This window comes from Dipodomys merriami, unplaced genomic scaffold (genome assembly GCF_024711535.1).
Source record: "Dipodomys merriami isolate MVZ:Mamm:240054 unplaced genomic scaffold, mDipMer1.0.p SCAF_133, whole genome shotgun sequence".
NCBI classification, from domain to species: Eukaryota; Metazoa; Chordata; class Mammalia; order Rodentia; family Heteromyidae; genus Dipodomys; species Dipodomys merriami.
The window spans coordinates 2353903-2373913 of NW_027202638.1; the positions used below are offsets into that span (position 1 = coordinate 2353903).

General features: G+C 37.5%; 2 protein-coding genes across 2 annotated transcripts; one reads left to right on the forward strand and one right to left on the reverse strand.

The window, feature by feature from the left end:
* The first annotated feature begins 458 nt into the window (after positions 1-458).
* On the forward strand, positions 459-1757 carry LOC138825060 (microtubule-associated protein RP/EB family member 1-like). Its single transcript, XM_070019446.1, is given in 2 exon segments — positions 459-876; positions 879-1757. Coding segments are annotated over 2 exon segments (807 nt in total). The 5' UTR covers positions 459-537; the 3' UTR covers positions 1347-1757.
* A 1381-nt stretch (positions 1758-3138) lies between these two features.
* Positions 3139-18629, reverse strand: LOC138825061 (vitamin D 25-hydroxylase-like). Its single transcript, XM_070019447.1, has 5 exons — positions 18388-18629; positions 11051-11192; positions 6627-7259; positions 5687-6016; positions 3139-4459 (listed from the first exon to the last, which is right to left on the reverse strand). Exons 1-5 carry the CDS (start codon positions 18610-18612, stop codon positions 4284-4286), a joined length of 1506 nt encoding a protein of 501 aa, XP_069875548.1. The 5' UTR covers positions 18613-18629; the 3' UTR covers positions 3139-4283.
* Between the last annotated feature and the right edge of the window lie 1382 nt (positions 18630-20011).

A 20011-nucleotide genomic window follows, 5' to 3' on the forward strand; every position in this document is an offset into this window, starting at 1 on the left:
CCCTAATTATTATAATATTGGCTATAGGCTTGTCATACTTCATCATTATTATGTTGAGGAACATTGCTTCTATTCTTTGTTTCTTTAGGGATTTTATCAAAAAACATTTAATTCTGTCAAAGATTCTTTCTATATCAACTGAGATGATCATATAATTGTCTCTGGTTCTATTTATGTGCTGTATTATGTTTATTAATTTACGTATCTTGATCCAACCTTGCATACTTGGAATGAAACTAGTGACCATGGTGCTCAATCTTTTAGCAGTTTGCAGGTATTTTGTTGAGAACTTTTGGATCTATATCCACTGAAGAGATTGTTCCGTAATTGTTTTGTCCCTGACAAGTTTTAGAATGACTGTAATACTAGCTTCATAAGATGTGTTTGGTAGCTTTACGTCGGCACGTCACGGGAGGGGGGGGGGAGCGTGTGAGGTCATCGCGCGGGCGGGCGGGCGGGGTCGGACGGTTTGAACGAGACGAAGACGGAACCTGAGCCGGGCGCGGGTAGTGGACGCGGTTCCGCCGAGAGCCGAAGATGGCAGTGAACGTATACTCAACGTCAGTAACCAGTGATAACCTAAGTCGACATGACATGCTGGCCTGGATCAATGAGTCTTTACAGTTGAATCTGACAAAGATTGAACAGTTGTGCTCAGGTGCTGCCTATTGTCAGTTTATGGACATGCTATTCCCTGGCTCTATTGCCTTGAAGAAAGTGAAATTCCAAGCTAAGCTAGAACATGAATATATCCAGAACTTCAAAATACTACAAGCAGGTTTTAAGAGAATGGGTGTTGACAAAATAATTCCTGTGGATAAATTAGTAAAAGGAAAGTTTCAAGACAATTTTGAATTCGTTCAGTGGTTCAAGAAATTTTTTTTGATGCGAACTATGATGGAAAAGACTATGACCCTGTAGCTGCCAGACAAGGTCAAGAAACTGCAGTGGCTCCCACCCTTGTTGCTCCAGCTCTGAATAAACCCAAGAAACCTCTTGGCTCTAGTGGTGCAGCTCCACCGAGGCCCATTTCAACACAGAGAACTACTGCGACTCCTAAGGCTGGCCCAGGGGTGGTGCGAAAGAATCCTGGTGTGGGCAACGGGGATGATGAAGCAGCTGAATTGATGCAGCAGGTCAAAGTATTGAAACTTACTGTTGAAGATTTGGAGAAAGAGAGAGATTTCTACTTTGGAAAGCTAAGGAACATTGAATTGATTTGCCAGGAGAATGAGGGGGAAAATGACCCTGTATTGCAGAGGATTGTAGACATTCTTTATGCCACAGATGAAGGCTTTGTGATACCTGATGAAGGGGGCCCACAGGAAGAGCAAGAAGAGTATTAACAGTCTGGACCAGCAGATCAATATTGAATTCTTCACTCCAAAATCATGTGCTTAACTGTAAAATACTCCCTTTTATTATTCCTAGAGGATTCACTGGTTTCTTTTCATAAGCAAAAAGTACCTCTTCTTAAAAGTGCACTTTGCAGAAGTTTCACTCCTTTTCTGATAAGTTTGAGTTAGGAGCTTATACCTTGTAGCAGAAGCAGTATTAACATCTAGTTGGTTCACCTGGGAACAGAGAGGCTGACCATGGGGCTCAGCGTGTGGATACTGGTCACACTGAATTGCTGAAGAAGGTGTTTGGTGAAACACTGAGGTGGCACCCTCAAATAGAGACATGTAAAGACTGAATTGAATTTTAAGCTAATGTGAAATCTTGGCAAAGAACGTTTTAATAAATGCCTTAAGAGTAAAAAAAAAAAAAAGATGTGTTTGGTAGTGTTCCTTTCCTTTGTACTGCATGAAATATTCTGAAGAGTACTAGTATTAGTTCTCTGAAGATTTTGTATAGTTCATCAGTGAATTATGTCTTGGACTTTTATGGGAGACTCTTTATTACTGTTTTAATCTTATTATTTGTTATAAAGGTATTTCAAACTTCATATTCTTTTGCTTCAATTTTGCTAGCTCAAGTGCATCTAGAACTGCATCCATCCCTTGATTTTTCAGTTACCTTGAATGCATGTTTTCAAAGTATTACTTCATGATCTTCTGAATTTCATTGGCATTTGTTGTGATAACCTTAATTTCACCTGCATTTTATTTTGGTCTTTACCCTCCTCCTTTTAGTCTGATTGGTTAAGGGTTTGTCAATCTTATATTTTAGAAGAACCAACTTTTTGTTTCACTGTACAGTTTTTTTTAAGTCTCTATATCTATTTCATTGACTCATTCCATAATCATTATTATTTCTGCCTGCTACTTTTGGGTTTGGCAAGTTCTTGTTTTTCTAGAAGTTTGAGGTGTTTCATTAGGCTATTTATATGACATCTCTAGGATCTGACAGAATGCTAGGGTATTTGTTTTCTTGTATTGGCTAAGACTAATTTTATGTTTTGAAATAGTATCTATCTCAGAGAATGTTCTAGAGTTGCTAAGAATGTGTCCTGTGAGTTGTTTGGAGAAATAACTTGTAAATGTCTGTAGAGTCCATTAAGTCTGCCTAACATAACTATTGGAAAGAGTGGAGTGCTGAAGTCTTCCAGTATTATCATGTTGAAGTATATCTGTGCTTTAACGTCTAGTAGTGTTTAATGAAGCATGGTGCACCAATATTTGGCACATAGGTATTAGCAATTGTACTTTAAGGGATGCCAACATCATCACTAGTTATTTGTAGTCAGGTATACATTCAGGTCTAAGTGAACCATAATCTCATATGTAACACATAATTTTAAGTTAATTCATTTAAGAATGCTGAGATACAAAGAATAGTTTTCTGGGTGTATCTAAAAAAACTTCCTTTCCAAGAAACCATTCAAGTTTTTCCTCTTTACACGAAGCTGAGTATAGTGTACAAGCCAGCCTTAAGACAAAGATATTTATTATTTGGTAGATAAATCAGAAAGATGGGAAAAACAGGATCTTACCACATAGTTAAGGCAATACTAACTCTAAAACTTCAAGTTTCATTTTATTATTTAAGTAAATAATAAAATATTTTCCCTGCACGTGAAAAACCTTAATATTTTAAATATGCAAACACTCTTGATTCATAACATAAAAACTTGCAAATATTCAGTGTACAAGTCTAAACTAAGATTAAATCCTTATTTTTAATAAATGTCATTGTTAAATCCATATTCTTAATAAATGCTCATAAACTAAGTTACAAGAATAGTAACACTTAATGTATAAAATGACATGTGAAGATAGTTATAAACAGTGAATATGCATTCCAGTTTATTCAGGGAAATCACAATTTACCATTTTTGTCTTTTCATAATTATTAATAACAATGTTACATCATTCTCAAGTACCCTAATTTACAGTTAACTTGTCTCTAAATCATGTTTTTGGATAGGAATATTTTATCTTTCAAAATGCAACAATCCATTGAAATGTGTAAAAATCTCTAACAGATTAAATGTTTCTATTTTTAAGTCATACAACTGCTTTTATAAAGAAGTGAAGCAGGATAAATGGCTGTTCCTACAAAGAATCAATAATCCCATGACAGTTTACTGCAACTTTCAATAGACAATGGCTATAGGATGTATGCTTAGGGACCCCAGCAACCCTCAATTTTTAGGAAGAACGACACAGATCTTATGAGGATATAGGGAAGAAGACTGGCAGGCTCTACATTAGGTAAGTATTTCTACTATTATCTACTATTGTATCTAAAATGCCTCTGTAGTACAAACTCCTCATTTATTTGGAATTTAATTTCTCCATTAAACTTCTAAGCTGGACAAGTACTACAGTCTATTAATGGCAGTAGATGATCAGAGAGGAGTTAGCACTTGGAAGCAAAGCTTCCTAAGGCATAAGACAAACAGAGTAAGGAAGGGATGACAGGAACTTTGTACTGAACAAGCAGTAGGGCATCCATGATTTTTGGTTTTTAGCGTCTTATGAAACACCTGCAATTTGTATCTGTTTCTCAACAAAGAATTCTACCTTAGAAGTAAAATAACTAATGCCTATTATTACTCTAGTACTGTTTTTATTTATTTATTTTTTAATTTAATTTTATTTTATTTGTGAACATACTGTACAGAGGAGTTACAATTACATGGGCAGGATAATGCGTACATTTCTTACCAAGCATTGCAGCCTCCTCCTTTGTTTACCCTTTCTAGTACTGTTTTTAATAACACACTGTGTTTACTTTATGATACTGTGGCTTTCTTCTAGATACTACACTAATTAGGTTAAAAAGGTTTGGAAGTAAGTTAAAGACACAACTTTATCTTCTAAAACACCTATGTACTTTCAACGTCTTTTGGCACAGATAAGGTAGGGCTGGGGCTGTAATGTCATACCTAATCTGGGCTTTAGATTTGGAACTAGGTCATGTGAAAAATGTAAATGAAACCTCTGAAGCAATGTTGTAAAAAACAAGAACATTTCCATCCAAGCAAGCTGTTCTCCAAGACAATGTCTTCTCCCTAAAGAAAAAGAGATACAGTAAGTTTTTAAGGCCTGTATTTCCTAAAATTGATGTCTGATGTTTGGTTGCAATTAATGAAATCTGGAATTTTAAATGTTACAAAGTTATGTTTATTAAAGGATTCTCTTAAATCTTCCAAATACAAACTAGCATTTTCAGCTTTCAGAAACTATTCCTTTATGTTCTTTTGTTAGGTCATAGGTTTCTTTTAAGGGTTTAGTTCCATCTGTTCTATTACTTCTCTTAATTTCAAAATTACCGCGTCTTCAGATATGTTGTAAGAGATCTAATTTGAGGTTTGGCATTTTGTTCAATAGACAAGAGAAGCTCATTTCAACTGATGAAATGTGTATTCTTCTTGAGGATGCATATCTAGTCCATGGGTCTCTTAAATGTGTCGTATTTCAACGCAATATTTCCTAGTAAGAGACGAGGTAATATAAGCTGGGAGGCTAGATTCTAGTTTTACTTTAAGTTGTCATCTTGTTCCTTTCTCAAAGTCTGTTTCTCAAGACATGTGTTACTACATTCAAGCTCTACAAGTTTGATTAGAGTCAAAAGTTTCTAAAGAAGCTTTGCTTTTCAGCAGTTTAATTCTAGTTAATTAAGACTTACTTTGAGTAAAAGCAGCTGATACGGTGTATGTGCTGATACCCGGGCTTGAACTAGGGCCTGGGCACTGTCCCTTAGCAGTTTTGCTCAAGAATAGCACTCTACCACTTGAGCTCCACTTCTAGGTTTTTGCTGGTTAACTGGAGATAAGAGTGTCAGGTACTTTCTTGCCTAAGATGGCTTTGAATCATGATCCTTAGATCATAGACTCATAAACAACTAGGTTTACAGGCTTGAACCAGGAAATTACTCCCAGTTAATTACTTTTTTTTTTTTTTGGTCTGGTCGTGGAGTCTGAACTCTGGGCCTGGGCCCTGTCCCTCAGCTCTTCAGCTCAAGGCTAGCGCTCTACCACTTGAGCCACAGCACCACTTCCGGCTTTTTTTCTTTTCGTTTTATGTGGTGCTGAGGAATTGAACCCAGGGCCTCATGCATGCAAGGCAAGCATTCTACCACTGAGCCACCTTCCCAGCCCCCAGTTAATTACTTTTAATCAAACCTTTCTCTCCTAGAAGAATCAATATTATTTAGTCAGGATATTTAATTCCAGAAAGGGATGTTTAATATTCAAATGTTATATATTCTGAATTTATACTCATGAAAATTGTCTTACCCAGGGAAAAAGGTACCAAAGCATCCTTCTTGGAAAAATATCCATTGCTGTCCAAAAATCGCTCAGGATAGAACATTTCTGGGTTTCTCCAGTACTTTTCATCGAAGTGTACAGAATAAAGATTTGTAATTATGGTTGTGCCTTTTGGAATGGAATAACCACGTACAACTGCATCTTCAGAGGTTGCATGGAAAATCCCTAATGGAACTATGTTACAGAATCTTAAAACTTCATGTAAAACTGCTTCAGTATAAGGCATTTTGCGTTTGTCATCCCAAGAAGGCTTCCTATTTGGGCCTATAATTAAATCAATCTCTTTCCAAACTTGTCCTGAAAAAAGTTAATCAACACAATTCTTAGAACTGTATATATGTGTGTGTATGGCTATATGTATATTATATTCAAAATAATTTTACTTGGAGTAATACTAAATATCCTACAATAAGCCATCAGGATACATTCAGATTTAGATTGTTCATTATTTGGGAATTCTATTTAATATATACTATATATCTTTTACTAATAGTAGTCAATGCTCTGTGCAGCTTGGTCATAAAAACAAGTAAAAGAAAACCAAACCAATAAATAAATCAATCCAGAATTGAATGAGGAAAATTGTAAAACAGTCCTTGCGTTCAGTGAGGAAAATAGTAAAACATAAAACTCAGTTGAGAGAAACCAGAGATTCAATTTTAGCTCTGGCACTTCTAGACCTTTAGCCTATGTCCTCACTCATAACATCGGTACACTAAGTCCTATTTCAAGACCTTTTTTACATGAATGCAATACTATTATCATACTATTAGTGTGATAATAGATTTAAGTATTTCTCTTCTTGACTATCATAGCAAGAGTTTCTAGAGGTGCTTTGTACATCTGCCAGAGTAGAAATATATGGTTCATATATATAGGCAGACCTTGAGATCAAGAAAATCCTTACCTTGAATGTTTGGATAAAGGGCCATGAAAAGCATTGCCCAACGTAGCACATTGGTTGTTGTTTCAGTTCCAGCAATGATCAGTTCACCGACTGAGAAAATTAGATTTTCTTTGGAGAAAGTAGATAATGGATCACTTTTGCCCTGATCCATTTCATCTAAATAAGCATCAACAAAATGCTGAGGCGAATGAGGCTTTCTGTTGGCTGACGCTTTTTCAATAAGCCTGGAGAGAAAATCATAAACCACATCTGCATTTCTAAATAGTTGTTGATGTTTTCCAAAAGGTAAGATGCCAATCCATGGAAAGGCGTTATACAGGAAGACTGAGGCACTGGCAGCAAGTTCTACATTTTCACTAAATAACTCAATCATGTGCTGAAAATCAGTGTCTTCATAAGTAAATCGTTCTCCGAAAAGGATAAGATTAGTTATATTTGAAACAGCATTTGTTATTAATTGTTTAAAGTCAAAAGGTCTGCCTTTGTAAGTTTCAATAGCATCAGTAAAAAACTGAGTTTCTTCTAAGATCTTAGATTCAAAAGACTTTTGACCATATCCAAAGTAGCGAAAGCTGTTTACAGCTAATCTTCTGTGATCAATCCATTCTCTGCCATATCTGGAGTTGAGTAAGCCTGAAAAAGATATTAAAATTTTGTATAATTCCAACTTTTCTGTATTTAACAACTGAAAAGGCTATGGAATTGCAAAAAGAAAAAAATATTTAAATGAATAGTTATTTTCCTAATTATCTTTCCACATGACTAGGTAGTTGGGTCTTATTCTCTGCTACTCACTAGCTATAGAATATTAGAGAGAACCTGTCTAATCTCCAGAAGGAGATTGGAAGAAAAGATCTATAATTCTCCCGACACAGGAATTATGACTAGTTTGGGTTAATTCGACCTGGGTTGTTCAACTTTTACTATAAGACTAACTTATAAAAGATAATGTCTTTAAGGGAAAATTTTTACCTTGGATTAAAGAAACATCTGAAAATCATTCTTTTCGGGTTGGAAAATTTCTACTTAAACCAGATTTAGGATATAAGTTTATTTATGTATGTATGTATTTATTTATTTTTGTCAGTTGTGTAACTTAAATTCTGGGCTGGCCACTGTCCCTCCGCTCTTCAGCTCAAGGTTAGTGCTCTACCACTTGAGCCACAGTACCACTTCTGACTTTTTCTATTTATGGGGTGCTAAGGAATCGAACCCAAGGCCTCATGCATGCGTGGCAAGCACTCTGCCACTGAGCCACCTTCCCAGCCCCTATAAGTTTATTTTACTTATTTATTTTTTGGGGGGAGGTCCGGTCGTGGGGCCTGAACTCTGGGCCTGGGCGCTGTCCCTCAGCTCTTCAGCTCAATGCTAGTGCTCTACCACTTGAGCCACAGCACTACTTCCGGCTTTTTTTTCTGCTTATGTGGTGCTGAGGAATCGAACCCAGGGCCTCAACCATGCAAAGCAAGCGTTCTACCACTGAGCCACGTTCCCAGACCTAAGTTTATTTTCTATACAAGAATATTTTACCCAGCAAGGTAATCTGAATAAAATGATAATGTAATATAAACATCAAATAATGAAGGTAGGAAACAGCATAGGCAAACAAGAAGCTCATACTTTTCTGAGGTGGTTAATGTTTCCCATAGAATTCTAGAATCCTGACAGTGTATCTGCTGCTGTCCTGATATGGTTACTATAGAAAATATCCTTTTTATATTAACTATGAAGAAAATTCACAGTATCTTTAATGCATGTATTTATGTAGCTAATGTTTTCTAGGTACAATTACATTCTTCACTAGGACATTGGACAACCTATAATGAAACATGTCAAATTTTCTTGTGTTCATGAGGTACATATAAAATTTAAATTCCAACAACTTTTGTGAAGCACTTTTAAAATTAGGTGCTCATTGATCCAGCAATTCCACTCCTGGGCATTTACCCAAAAGATTCCATACCAGGATATAGTAAAGCCACTAGTACAGCCATGTTTATTGCAGCACTGTTCACCATAGCCATGGTATAGAATCAGCTCAGATGTCCCTCAATGGATGAATAGATCCAGAAAATGTGGTACATATACAATGGATTTTTACTCATCTATTAGGAAGAATGATATTGTACCATTTGTAAAGAAATGGAAATACCTGAAAAAAAAAGATCAGGTTAAGTGATATAAGTCAGGTCCAGAGAAACAAAGGATGCATATTTTTTCTTATATGTGAAAGCTAGATTTCACTTACAAACTCATAAGTAAATACATTGGGTAGTCTGAAAGTGTATACAAATGTATTAACTAAATATAGTAGTGTAGATTCAAGGGACATCTCAAATAGAGTAATTCCTTAGAAAGTTGAGAAAAATAAAATACCAGGAAGTGGGTACTAGAAAGGGTTGATATGGGTCAAGGAAAAGAAGAAAATGCAGTCAAGAGTCTAATGTATATCCAATAAAATTAAGAAGAGTGAAGGAAGGAATGGTAGGGGAGGGATGTTGAAGAGGTGACTTTGATCAAGATATATTGTATTCATAAACTGTTTGTTAGATGACAATTCCTTTGTACAACTAATAATAAAAAGGAACCTCCACAATATGTAGAGTATTTACTGAAGCAATTTTATATCCTAATAGTCTACTCTTGCTCTCCACATTCCCAGATGACTATTCATTCAACAAACATGAATTCAAAATGTGTTTATGGAATATCTATTATGTTCCAGGTAGTTAGGGATTTATCAGTGAAAAGAAGAGTCAAAGATCTCCATTCACACGGAACTACAAGTAGGAGTGATAGACAACAGATAAACTACAGAGAAAAGTGATACAAAGTAGTCATGGAAAGTTTAATCTAGGTAGTGAATCTTTAGATAAGTAAGTAAACCCTTAGGTACATGAGTTAGTCAACCAAATATTTTGGGGAAAGTAACTGTAGGTAGACACAGCAGCTGTAAGAGGCAAAAACAAAATGAGAGCAAAGAACCATAGCAAAAACATGACAGCATATTAGAGAAATGTGTGATTTTGGTACATACAACAAGAAGGTATGGAAGCACATTTTCATATTAATCCTATATTGGCCAAAATGGGGCTGAGCCTATCCAAAGAGCAACTTATCTCCATTCTTGCAGCTGGGTAATGGTAGCTATGGTTTCTCATTTCCAAGGTCAGTGCATATGTATTTTCAAAGCAGATATTTTTTCTTATTTTTAACCTATTGATTTAAAAAAATAAACAACTTGAATTCTCACTTTATATCCATGATAAAAAATAGCCTGAACTCTAAGTTTACAGCTTTGAAAATACATACTTTGTCTCAAGTATTATTCTTGTCACATCATCTTTCATTTTCATCACTTTCTTAAAGGTTTTATAATTGTGATTTATTCTTTTGTCTAATTATTATTAAGGTTATTCAAAAGGCTGCAGATTTGATTTACATTTCCTTACTGCTTTATGATCCGAAATTTTAGTCTTTAAAATTGGTTCTGTTTTTTTCATTAATTGATTTGTTTTATGATTTTGAGCATTTTTCTTTTTAACTAAATGGCTTTTTAGTCTACCTAAACAAAATGTTAATTTTTTGAAAATGTAAAGTTGTCATTAGATAATTTAAAGCATCACGATTGTAAAAAAAATTTTATTAAAACCATTGTATATGGCTGGGCATAATCTTAGCTACTCAGGAGGCTGAGATGTGAGGATTGTACTTCAAAGCCAGCCCTGGCAGGAAAGTCCATAAGAACCTCCAATGAACCACCAAAAAGCCAGAAGTAGGGTTGTGGCTTAGGTGGTAGAAGAACACTAGCCTTGAGCATAAAAGCTCAGAGAGAGTCAGACTCTGAGTTCAAGCCCCAGATCAGCACCAAAGAACGAACAAAAAAGATTGTATCTGATTTCAACATTTGGAGACTTTCTTCTTACCAACTTAGTCAACTTTTAGCTATCCATTCTGTTGAATATAGATAATTTGATATTAATCCATATGGCATGCTAGTTCTTTATTTAAGCTTCACAGTTCATTTATGTATCTATCATAATAGTGAGTAATTAAGAAAGGCTCCTTCAATTTTTGTAAGCTTATAAGTAAAACAATAGTAAATATGTTACAAAATACTCATCTGACATCAAAAAGACACTCCTGATTCAAATATGTGTATGCATATATACATGTGCACACTCTAATTTGTTTCATAAATTTTAACTATTAGCAAGTACTAATTCTTTAAAACATTATTTGTAATATTTATTAAAACTGGTTTAAAAGAAATGAGCATGTCCTCAGATATTAATATTTCCATAAGTATATAAATATACTTTTGTAATTAGAAAGAATCCAAACTCTATGCATTTAAACTACCTAAAATAAGGAATGTAATGTTAAATAGTTTAATAAGCCCCTAAATAGCTGAATATACATACCTCCCATTTTTGTCATTTTTATGAAGAGAGGAAGGCATGGTCTATCTGCAAAAATTTCACTTTGATGAACAAGGCATTCCTTTATTGCATCATAGCCATTGAGAACCACAGTTAATATGCCTCCAAGATCTAAACTGAAAATCTTTAAGAAGAGAAGAAACAATCAAATGGCAGTATGTACAAAGAAATACAATCAAGAAAATCCACACTTATAAGCCCAGCCCTTCCAGTAGTCGTTACTTTCCTGAAAATATGAGCATTTATTGGTCAACTGACAATATCTCAATAGCACAATTCATTATAATATTCTGTATCTGAAGCTATAATCATATAAGTGGTAACATGGAAAGAATGGTACTCAGGAGGCCTAGGTTCTAGTTAAAGATTTTCCATTTGCTGGTTCTCTCCAGCAGCCACTTTGATGGTATATAAAAAATTACTCATGAAACAATATTATTGCCATGAGAGCCAGGAGAATTTAATCGACAGACACATTAAACTCTAGAATCTTCTCTGTCTTCTGATTTTAAAGGGTCAGAGAGTACCTGTTTGCTTAGGGAGATGAAATAGCTCATTCTAAGGAACAGTTAAAGGATATCTAGAAGCAGTAAGATAGGTACAAACAAGCTCTCATCTAGTCTTTTGATGGGATTATTGTAGAAGGCTAAACACTTAGAATCCTGTATCTACTCATAAACAAGATAAGTACTCATACAACCTGCAGTTTTTCTGCTGGCATCAGGCATTTACTATGAACACCTTTTACTCAGAATTCCTACACACAGTCATAGTTTTCATGGGGCTTCAGGGTTCTCACAGGGGTCTAGGGTTCCCACAGCCATTAGATAGATATAAGACCTGAGGCAGTTCACTTAACCTTTATGGGCTTTAAGTTGCCACAGAAGTTATATTTAACTTATATGTTCTTTTAGGATTCATCGGACCTCAAATATATAGAAATCTGTTATTTTCAAGATGAATGGAGAGGCAACACCATCTGTTCATTATTATGCCAGATTCAGGGGAAGAGCTTATCAGAGGTCTGAGAGATAACTCTCAAGTAGAAATACATTGTAAGCAAGGCTCATTTGTACTTGCCTCATGAAGGTAGCCCTGAACAACTTAATGAAAAAAGACCTTGAAGGAAAGACATTCACCACACAGGCATAGGTGACTATCCTCTCAGTTTTGCTTGACAGCTTCTTACAGACAAAATATTGAGACAAGGCCTATCTCTATATGAACAAGATTTAGTATGGTCCACACTAGTTAAAAGAAAACACAAGATTTGGAAGAGAGCAAAACTTCTGCAGAAGCATTTATGTCAGCAAAAGTGATAGCGATTGTCAAGTGGAAATGAAATCAGTCCCACCTGAGTGACGTGTCCACCAGAGTCTCAGGCACAAGTGTGGGCCCTGGAACTGGGCAGTAGGTATATTTAGAAACTTGAGGAAAGAGTATATAAGTACCACTATTAGAGCCGGGCGCTGGTGGCTCATGCCTGTAATCCTAGCTACTCAGGAGGCTGAGATCTGAGGATCGTGGTTCAAAGCCAGCCCGGGCAGGAGAGACCATGAGACTCCTATCTCCAATAAACCACCAGAAAACCGGAAGTGGCGCTGTAGCTCAAGTGGTAGAGCGCTGGCCTTGAGCTGAAGAGCTGAGGGACAGCGCCCAGGCCCAGAGTTCAAGCCCCATGGCCGACAAAAAAAAAAAAAAAAGTACCACTATTAGTACAGGTATGAGTCAAAGTGGCAGTGGGAGAGTTTTCCACACAAGGGAATAGTTATGAGCCGATAAACTGAATCACAGGGGAGTGGGTGAAAGCAGTCTTTCAGTTCCCAAAAGCAGTTAAATAGTGTTGTTATGAGAAGATCTTTCACAGAAATGTAATTTTAGGAAAACCAATAAAAACAGCATAAATTAATATAAGTGGTCCTGATGTAGGGAAGAAAAAACAAGTAACTCATAATTTCACAAGGATAGGCAAAGACACTGGTATTGAAAGCTATACTAGTATAAACACAGAACAGAGAGGAAATGTAGTTCAATGTAAAGTTTTCAAATGTAGATGCTAGAGTATAAAAACCAAAAAGACATTATTACAGAAAGATGGTACTCAAGGACTTTGGATATTATTTTTGAGAGTAAAACTAGTATTTTATTCTGGTATATACTGCTTTTAATGACTGTTGGTAAATTTTTGTGAAACTTAAATTTTTGTGAACCTTGAATGTGTTTGATATATGAAAAGGTCCACTATTAGACCCATACATTCTTTGATTTATTCAATTGTTTTTTTTAGCACTTATTATGGGCAAGTTCTGATGCTGGCAGACATGTAAACAAGAATATATGACACTTTCTCTTTAACTTCTATAAGTCACTCTATGATCTAAGTCACTTCCTTTCCCTGAAAAATCAGTTATACCTAAATATTTTCACTATCCAGTTAATGATCACTTTATCTATCTTCAAGTTTCTCAAATCCTAATGTTACAATTGCCCATGTGACTCATGTTTTCCCCAAATCCCAAATCACCTACTCAGAAGTCAAGTTGTTTCTACTTTCAGAATATAGAGTTTGACAATTTCTTATCATTTCTACCAAAAGTTGGATCTTAAATGTTCCCTAACAGCCTATGTGTTAAAGGCGTGATCTTGGGGTTTGGTACTTCTTGGGAAGTGGTAGAAACTTTAAAAAGTAGGGCTATAAGCTTATATGGCCGTATGTACATAGCTTTTGACCTCTTCTGCTTGTCCTAGCAAATATTAGTTACTGCAGATAAGGGAAACTATGGGACCTATGTTTCTTTGGGTCTGGCTTACTTTACTTAATATAATTTTTTCCAAGTCTTTCCATTTCCTAAGAAATGGGGTGGTATTATTCTTTCTGACAGAGGCATAGAATTCCACTCATCTACTGAGGGCATCTGAGTTGGCTCCATATGTTAGCTATGGTGAATAATGCTGCGCTAAACATAGTTGTGCTGGTAGCTTTAGTATGGCCTGGTTTGTGACCATTTTGGCAGATGCCTAAAAGTGGAATTTCTGGGTCAAAGGGGAGCTCTATGTGTAGTCTTTTGCGGAACCTTCATACTGCTTTCCAAAGTGGTTGAACAAGTTTACATTCCCACAAACAATGCAGTAGCGTTTTTGGCCACATCCCTTCTAGCATCTGTTATTATATTTTTTGATTCTAACTGGGGTGAGGTGGAATCTCAATGTTGTTTTGATTTGCATTTCTTTTATGGCCACACAAGTTAAGCATTTCTTCATGTGTCTATTGGCCATTCTTATTTCCTCTCCAGAGAAGTCTCTCTTTAGGGATGGTAGGGGAAAAACAAAGGAGGGGGTATAATGCTCCATAGGAAATGGACTCATTACCTTGCTCATGTAACTATAACCCCTCGGTATAGTATCTTTACAATAAAAAATATATATTAAAAAGGTAGGACCAACTGGAAGATTTTAGACCACGAGGGCAATGCTCTGAAAGGTGATGTTGTCATCCTAGCCACTCCTCTTTCTCTCTCATTTTTACATCCTAGCTTCCAAGAGATAAACAGCTTCCTCTATTCCACACCTCTACTATAACGTACTGCTTCACCACAGGCTCAAAAGCAATGGGGCCAATCAACCATGTAATGAACTCTCCAAAATTAAAAGCTGAAACCAGTCTTTCCCCTTATCTCAGGTATTTTGTTACAATAACACAAAACTGACGAAAATAACCTCTATACTGGTACTGTGATCCAAATTAACTACAGTTCTTACGCTTCATGACAACCTCCACACTATAGATAATTCTCAACATGGCATATTCCTGCTTCATGATTTTGTACTTGCTTGTCTCTTGCTCTCATGTATTCTTGTCCTAATAGTTTGCTCCTTCATTTCCTTGTAAGCCTTTGATCAGTTGCTATCTTTACAGTGAGATCTGCTCTAGCAAACCAATTTAACATTTGACCCTCTAGCATTCTGTTTCCCTCACTCTAATTTAGCTTATTTTGAACACTACATTCTTCTAACATAACTTAATAAATCATGGTTTAATTGAAAAAATCATGTTTATAATTGTCTTACCTCCACTAGGCTCTACTAAAATGTAAGTTTATAAGGGAGGGGCCTCTTTTTTCTTACTGCTATATCTCCAACACCTAGCATAATACAAAGCAAATGATGACAATTAACAAAAATATTCTGTGATGGAGGCATATACTTAAGCATATTTTCACGACATTATAGACTAAATTCAAATAAATAAATAGTAAATGTTGTTGATGCTCTGGTGATTGCCACATTCTTTAAACCTTTCTCCATTTATTTTTTCATGTGGAATGACTCTGTTGACTATCATGCTATGCAAAATTAAGTCTTTAAGAATCATCATCCGTTGCCGGGCGCTGGTGGCTCACGCCTGTAATCCTAGCTACTCAGGGGACTGAGATCTGAGGATCACGGTTCAAAGCCAGCCCTGGCAGGAGAGACCGTGAGACTCCTATCTCCAATAAACCACCAGAAAACCGGAAGTGGCGCTGTAGCTCAAGTGGTAGAGCGCTCGCCTTGAGCTGAAGAGCTGAGGGACAGCGCCCAGGCCCAGAGTTCAAGCCCCACGACCGACAAAAAAAAAAAAAAAAAAAAAAAAAAATCATCATCATCCATGTAGCCTTTCTTGATGCATTCTTGCTTCCTGGTTAGAATCACAACTCACACTTAGAAGCTCTCATGAACTACCTTAAAAGAAATAATGTTTACTGGGGCTGGGAAGGTGGCTCAGTGGTAGAGTGCTTGCTTTGCATGAATGAGGCCCTGGGTTTGATTCCTCAGCACCATATAAGCAAAAAGAAAAAAGCCAGAAGTGGTGCTGTGGCTCAAGTGGTAGAGAGCTAGCCTTGAGCTGAAGAGCTGAGGGACAGCGCCCAGACCCAAAGTTCAGGCCCCACGACGGGATTCTCCCCCCCCCCAAAAGAAAAGAAATGTTTACTTTCTCATCTTCAACCTGCCTGATAAATTATAACTCCTTAGAAGCAGTGATTTCAGCTTTGAATCCTTCAGAATCTCAATTAGTGCGTTGCATAAAGTTCTCAATGTTTGCTGTAAAAATAAATTGTTATTAATTTCACTTGCCTTAAAGCCATTATTTTATGGTCTTTATAGTACCTGAAAAGTATATGACAAAGCCAACTGTATTGGCATTGCTTCTTGAAGTCTAGCTTAACGTTAAAGTTGCTGCAGAAACTTAAAGACTTGGAGTAAATCCCCAAAGAAATGGTAACTTTTAGTGTAGAATATTTCTTTTCTTTTTTTTGGGGGGGGGGGTCCAGTCATGGGGCCTGAACTCTGGGCCTGGGCGCTGTCCCTAAGCTCTTCAGCTCAAGGCTAGTGCTCTACCACTTGAGCCACAGCACCCCTTCCGGCTTTTTTCTTTTTGCTTATGTGGTGCTGAGGAATTGAACCCAGGGCTTCATGCATTCAAGGCAAGCGCTGTACCACTGAGCCACCTTCCCAGCCCTGTAGAATATTTCTATGTAAGAATTATGAAGACTGGATTTTTCTGCATGTACAAAGTAGGTTTCACTTGAAGTGACTGTCATAAGCAATTTAAATGTCCAGGCTTTCATCTGTGCAATCACATTTCAAAAAAAAAAAGACTGAAAACATAAGATTGTATTTCCAAGTAAGTCATATAAACTACTTTCTTCCCAAACTATAGCAGATAATAATTTCCTTCTACCTCTAGCAAAGGTATTTTAATGGCTCTTACTAACTTTGAGACTGACGGAATTGAAAAGTACTGCTAAGACAAAGGGAGGTCTTATGGGCATTCTAGTATAATAATAGTATAATTATATACTAGTATAATAATATTGAAGTGGCTTAAACAGTTTTGTTTTAGTGGTTATCAATTCAAGTATAAGAGTAGGGGTAAACCAATGCCCACTTTTCAGTGCATATAACCTCATTTTTTTTCTTCTGTTTTTCCTCTGCCTCTTCTCAATTTAACCCTATTTGTAGTAAGGAGCTCTCATGGTAAATAAAACAAAATAAAAAAACCAAATAATTATGGAACTCTCAAAAACTAATACCAAGAAAAAAACTATTATTTATGCCCAGTTCTCATCTCTTAAATTAGATCTACATATCACTACATGACAGCTTTCTGGCATATTTATATCCTAATTTGTAACCTTGTCCCAAAGGAATATTTGTAGTAAATACAGTTCTTTTTAGTTCAAGTATCTATATATGGAGATTATAATTCTCTATTTTGTGAGAAACTATTTTAAATAACTGTCCTGAAAATACTTTTAGCAGTTTTTAACTCTCCTGCTAAAACTTTCAAAATATACTCATACCAGGAGTACTGGATGGTGGAAAACAGAATCTAAGAGTTACAGATATTTTCTTTACCTAAATCCAGCTTCCCTTTTGTGACCAAACCTTTAGTAAGCTGAAGAAACTTAGCTAATGCTTATAAAAATTAGTTTTCTCACCAACCTAAATTACAATTAGGTAAAGAATAGTTAAATAAACAGTTAAGCATCAACCTGAAATACAATTGTCTAAGACTCTGCAATTTTCCCTGTTTCTGATTAATAAATTTTCACTCTGCTACTGGATTCCTTAAAGTTGTGTTTGTTTTCTTCCTCTTTTTACTCCTGCCACCAGGCATGTGCCTGACATGTTGTTTCACGTAAAGCAGTGTAATTTAAAACTATCCAGAATAGGTGGGGTTTGAAATGGTTCAGTGCTCTGGATGAGTGCAGATTGACAGTGAGATCAACACACTGTAGGCACATTGATTGCTAGGCCATGCTATTAAGAGCACATTCCTGGCCATTCAGGCCAAGAAGGCTCACTGTACCGTAAGGCTCCCACACTTGTTCATGTTTCTTTTTTTAATTAATGTAGTCGCTTTACAAAATCTCTCATCCGACCCCATTTCTGCCAGGGCCATTCCCCTGTGTACTCTTTTCACCTTCACAGTAGTCCTTGCTCAAAGGACAACATCGAAGAACTAGTTCGGATCTAGAACTCACCACCTGGACTCTCTGACAAACAGAACCTATGCCTCCACAGGGTCGAGAAGTTTTTGGCCACTGAGCGCAGGCGTGGGTCCAGACGCAGCTCTCAGTGCGCAGGCGCAGTGCTCGCTGGGCGCCCACACCAGAAGGCGGGAAAGTCGTCACTGCCTGGCCTCGAGGTAGTGGCACGGAGTTCTCCAGGCTGAAGCTAGGTTCCTCGCCCTACCTCGTCAGCGAGAGGACCCTCCCAGGGCAGCCGCGACACGGTGAGAAGCCCCGCGTTAGCCCGAGCCGCCGTGGGGGCCGTACCTCGCCGTACACCTGGCTCTGCTTCCGCATGTACACGTGAGGAAGGTCAGCTGAGGTGGCCAGAGAGTAGATGTTGCCGATACATGGCAGCCCCCGAGGGCCCGGGGGGAAGCCCGCTGGCCGTCTCTGCTTCAGTAGCTGGCGAACCACCAGTGCTAACAGCAGCAGGAAGAACGCGCCCCCGAGCACCGCAGCGAACACCTCAGCTTTCCAAAGCTTCCTCATCGGTCCGCACACTCGGACTCCCACAGACGCGCTGTGGGCCCCCCCCCCCCGCGACGGTCCCGCCAGCTCAGCCGCGCTCCCATTGGTTAGCTATGCAGTAGTCCCGCCTTAGTTCGTGGCTATTGGCTTACGGAATGTAGGGCGCTCCTGCGCTGTCAGGTTAGCTGTCTCCCGACTTGGTCTCGCCGGGTCCGCTTTGCGACCCATAGGAGCTGACGCGGTGAACACTGACCCACAGGGCACCGAGCCCGGTGGCTCTTTTCCGCGATGTTGACATCGGTACGTGGACTACAGGTCAGGTTAGTTTCACTCACTGGGCTAGGTGGATCTTGGCTTTCTTGCCAGCCAGTCCTTTTGTAAGGCGTCCTTTAGGTTACTAGGTGTGCCTGTTTCAGACTAAGACCAGAGAAGCTTCCAGCACTATAATCGGTACCTGCCTGAACTTGACAACTTTCTGAAGTTCCATTAGAGAATTCACCTGTTATACCAAAAGAAAATAATCGTACTGTAATATTTTACTTCACTCGTCTTTATAAGAATCGTGATGAGTTAGTTATGAGTTTGACTTGGTTCGCCTACTATTTTCCCTGTGTCTGGTTTTCCCAAACGGATTACTTATGGGCCTCTCGTGTGCAGTTGCTCAGGGGTAATACTCTTTGAGATCGTCTCCTACCTAAAACTACGCAACTGGTTTCATATCGTTATTTCATTTTTATTAGGCAATTACTTGCAACCCAAGACCTACGGGGTCTCTAATTATGATTTGATATTGGCAGGTTTTGTAGTTCTCATTCGCTTAAATTTCATTCATACAATAAATATTTAGTGAATCTCTGCTTCCTGCAAGATGCCCTAAGCAATGAAGATATATATTTTAGTATGAGCAATAATGCTCTCCACCCACAAAATATCCACTACTGCTGATTATAAATTCTTCATATATTATCTTTAATGATTCTTTAAATTCATATTAATCAATCCTTATCAATCTGCTAGAAAAATGGAAAAATAATGGTAAGTGATTATTGTTAGTCACTAATGTCACAAGATAGATGCTGAGCTTTCAGATGGGGGACATAATGCTGAGGCATCTACCAGATGCCTGAGGTCAGCTCTGCTTTCCCCAGCATCATCAGGCTTACAGTGTTTGGTCTAGATACAGCTGTTAGGCAGTAGAGGCACTTGATTCAGAAGTGACACTTTTTCATCTTTTATTTCAGAAAGATTATTCTTTTTTTTTTTTTTTTTTAAATTGTATTTTATTTTATTTGAGAACATACTGTACAGAGGGGCTACAATTACATGGGCAGAATAATGCATACATTTCTTACCAAGCATTGCAGCCTCCTCCTTTGTTTACCCTTCACTTCCCTTCCCTGCCTCCCCCCTCCCCCCACCC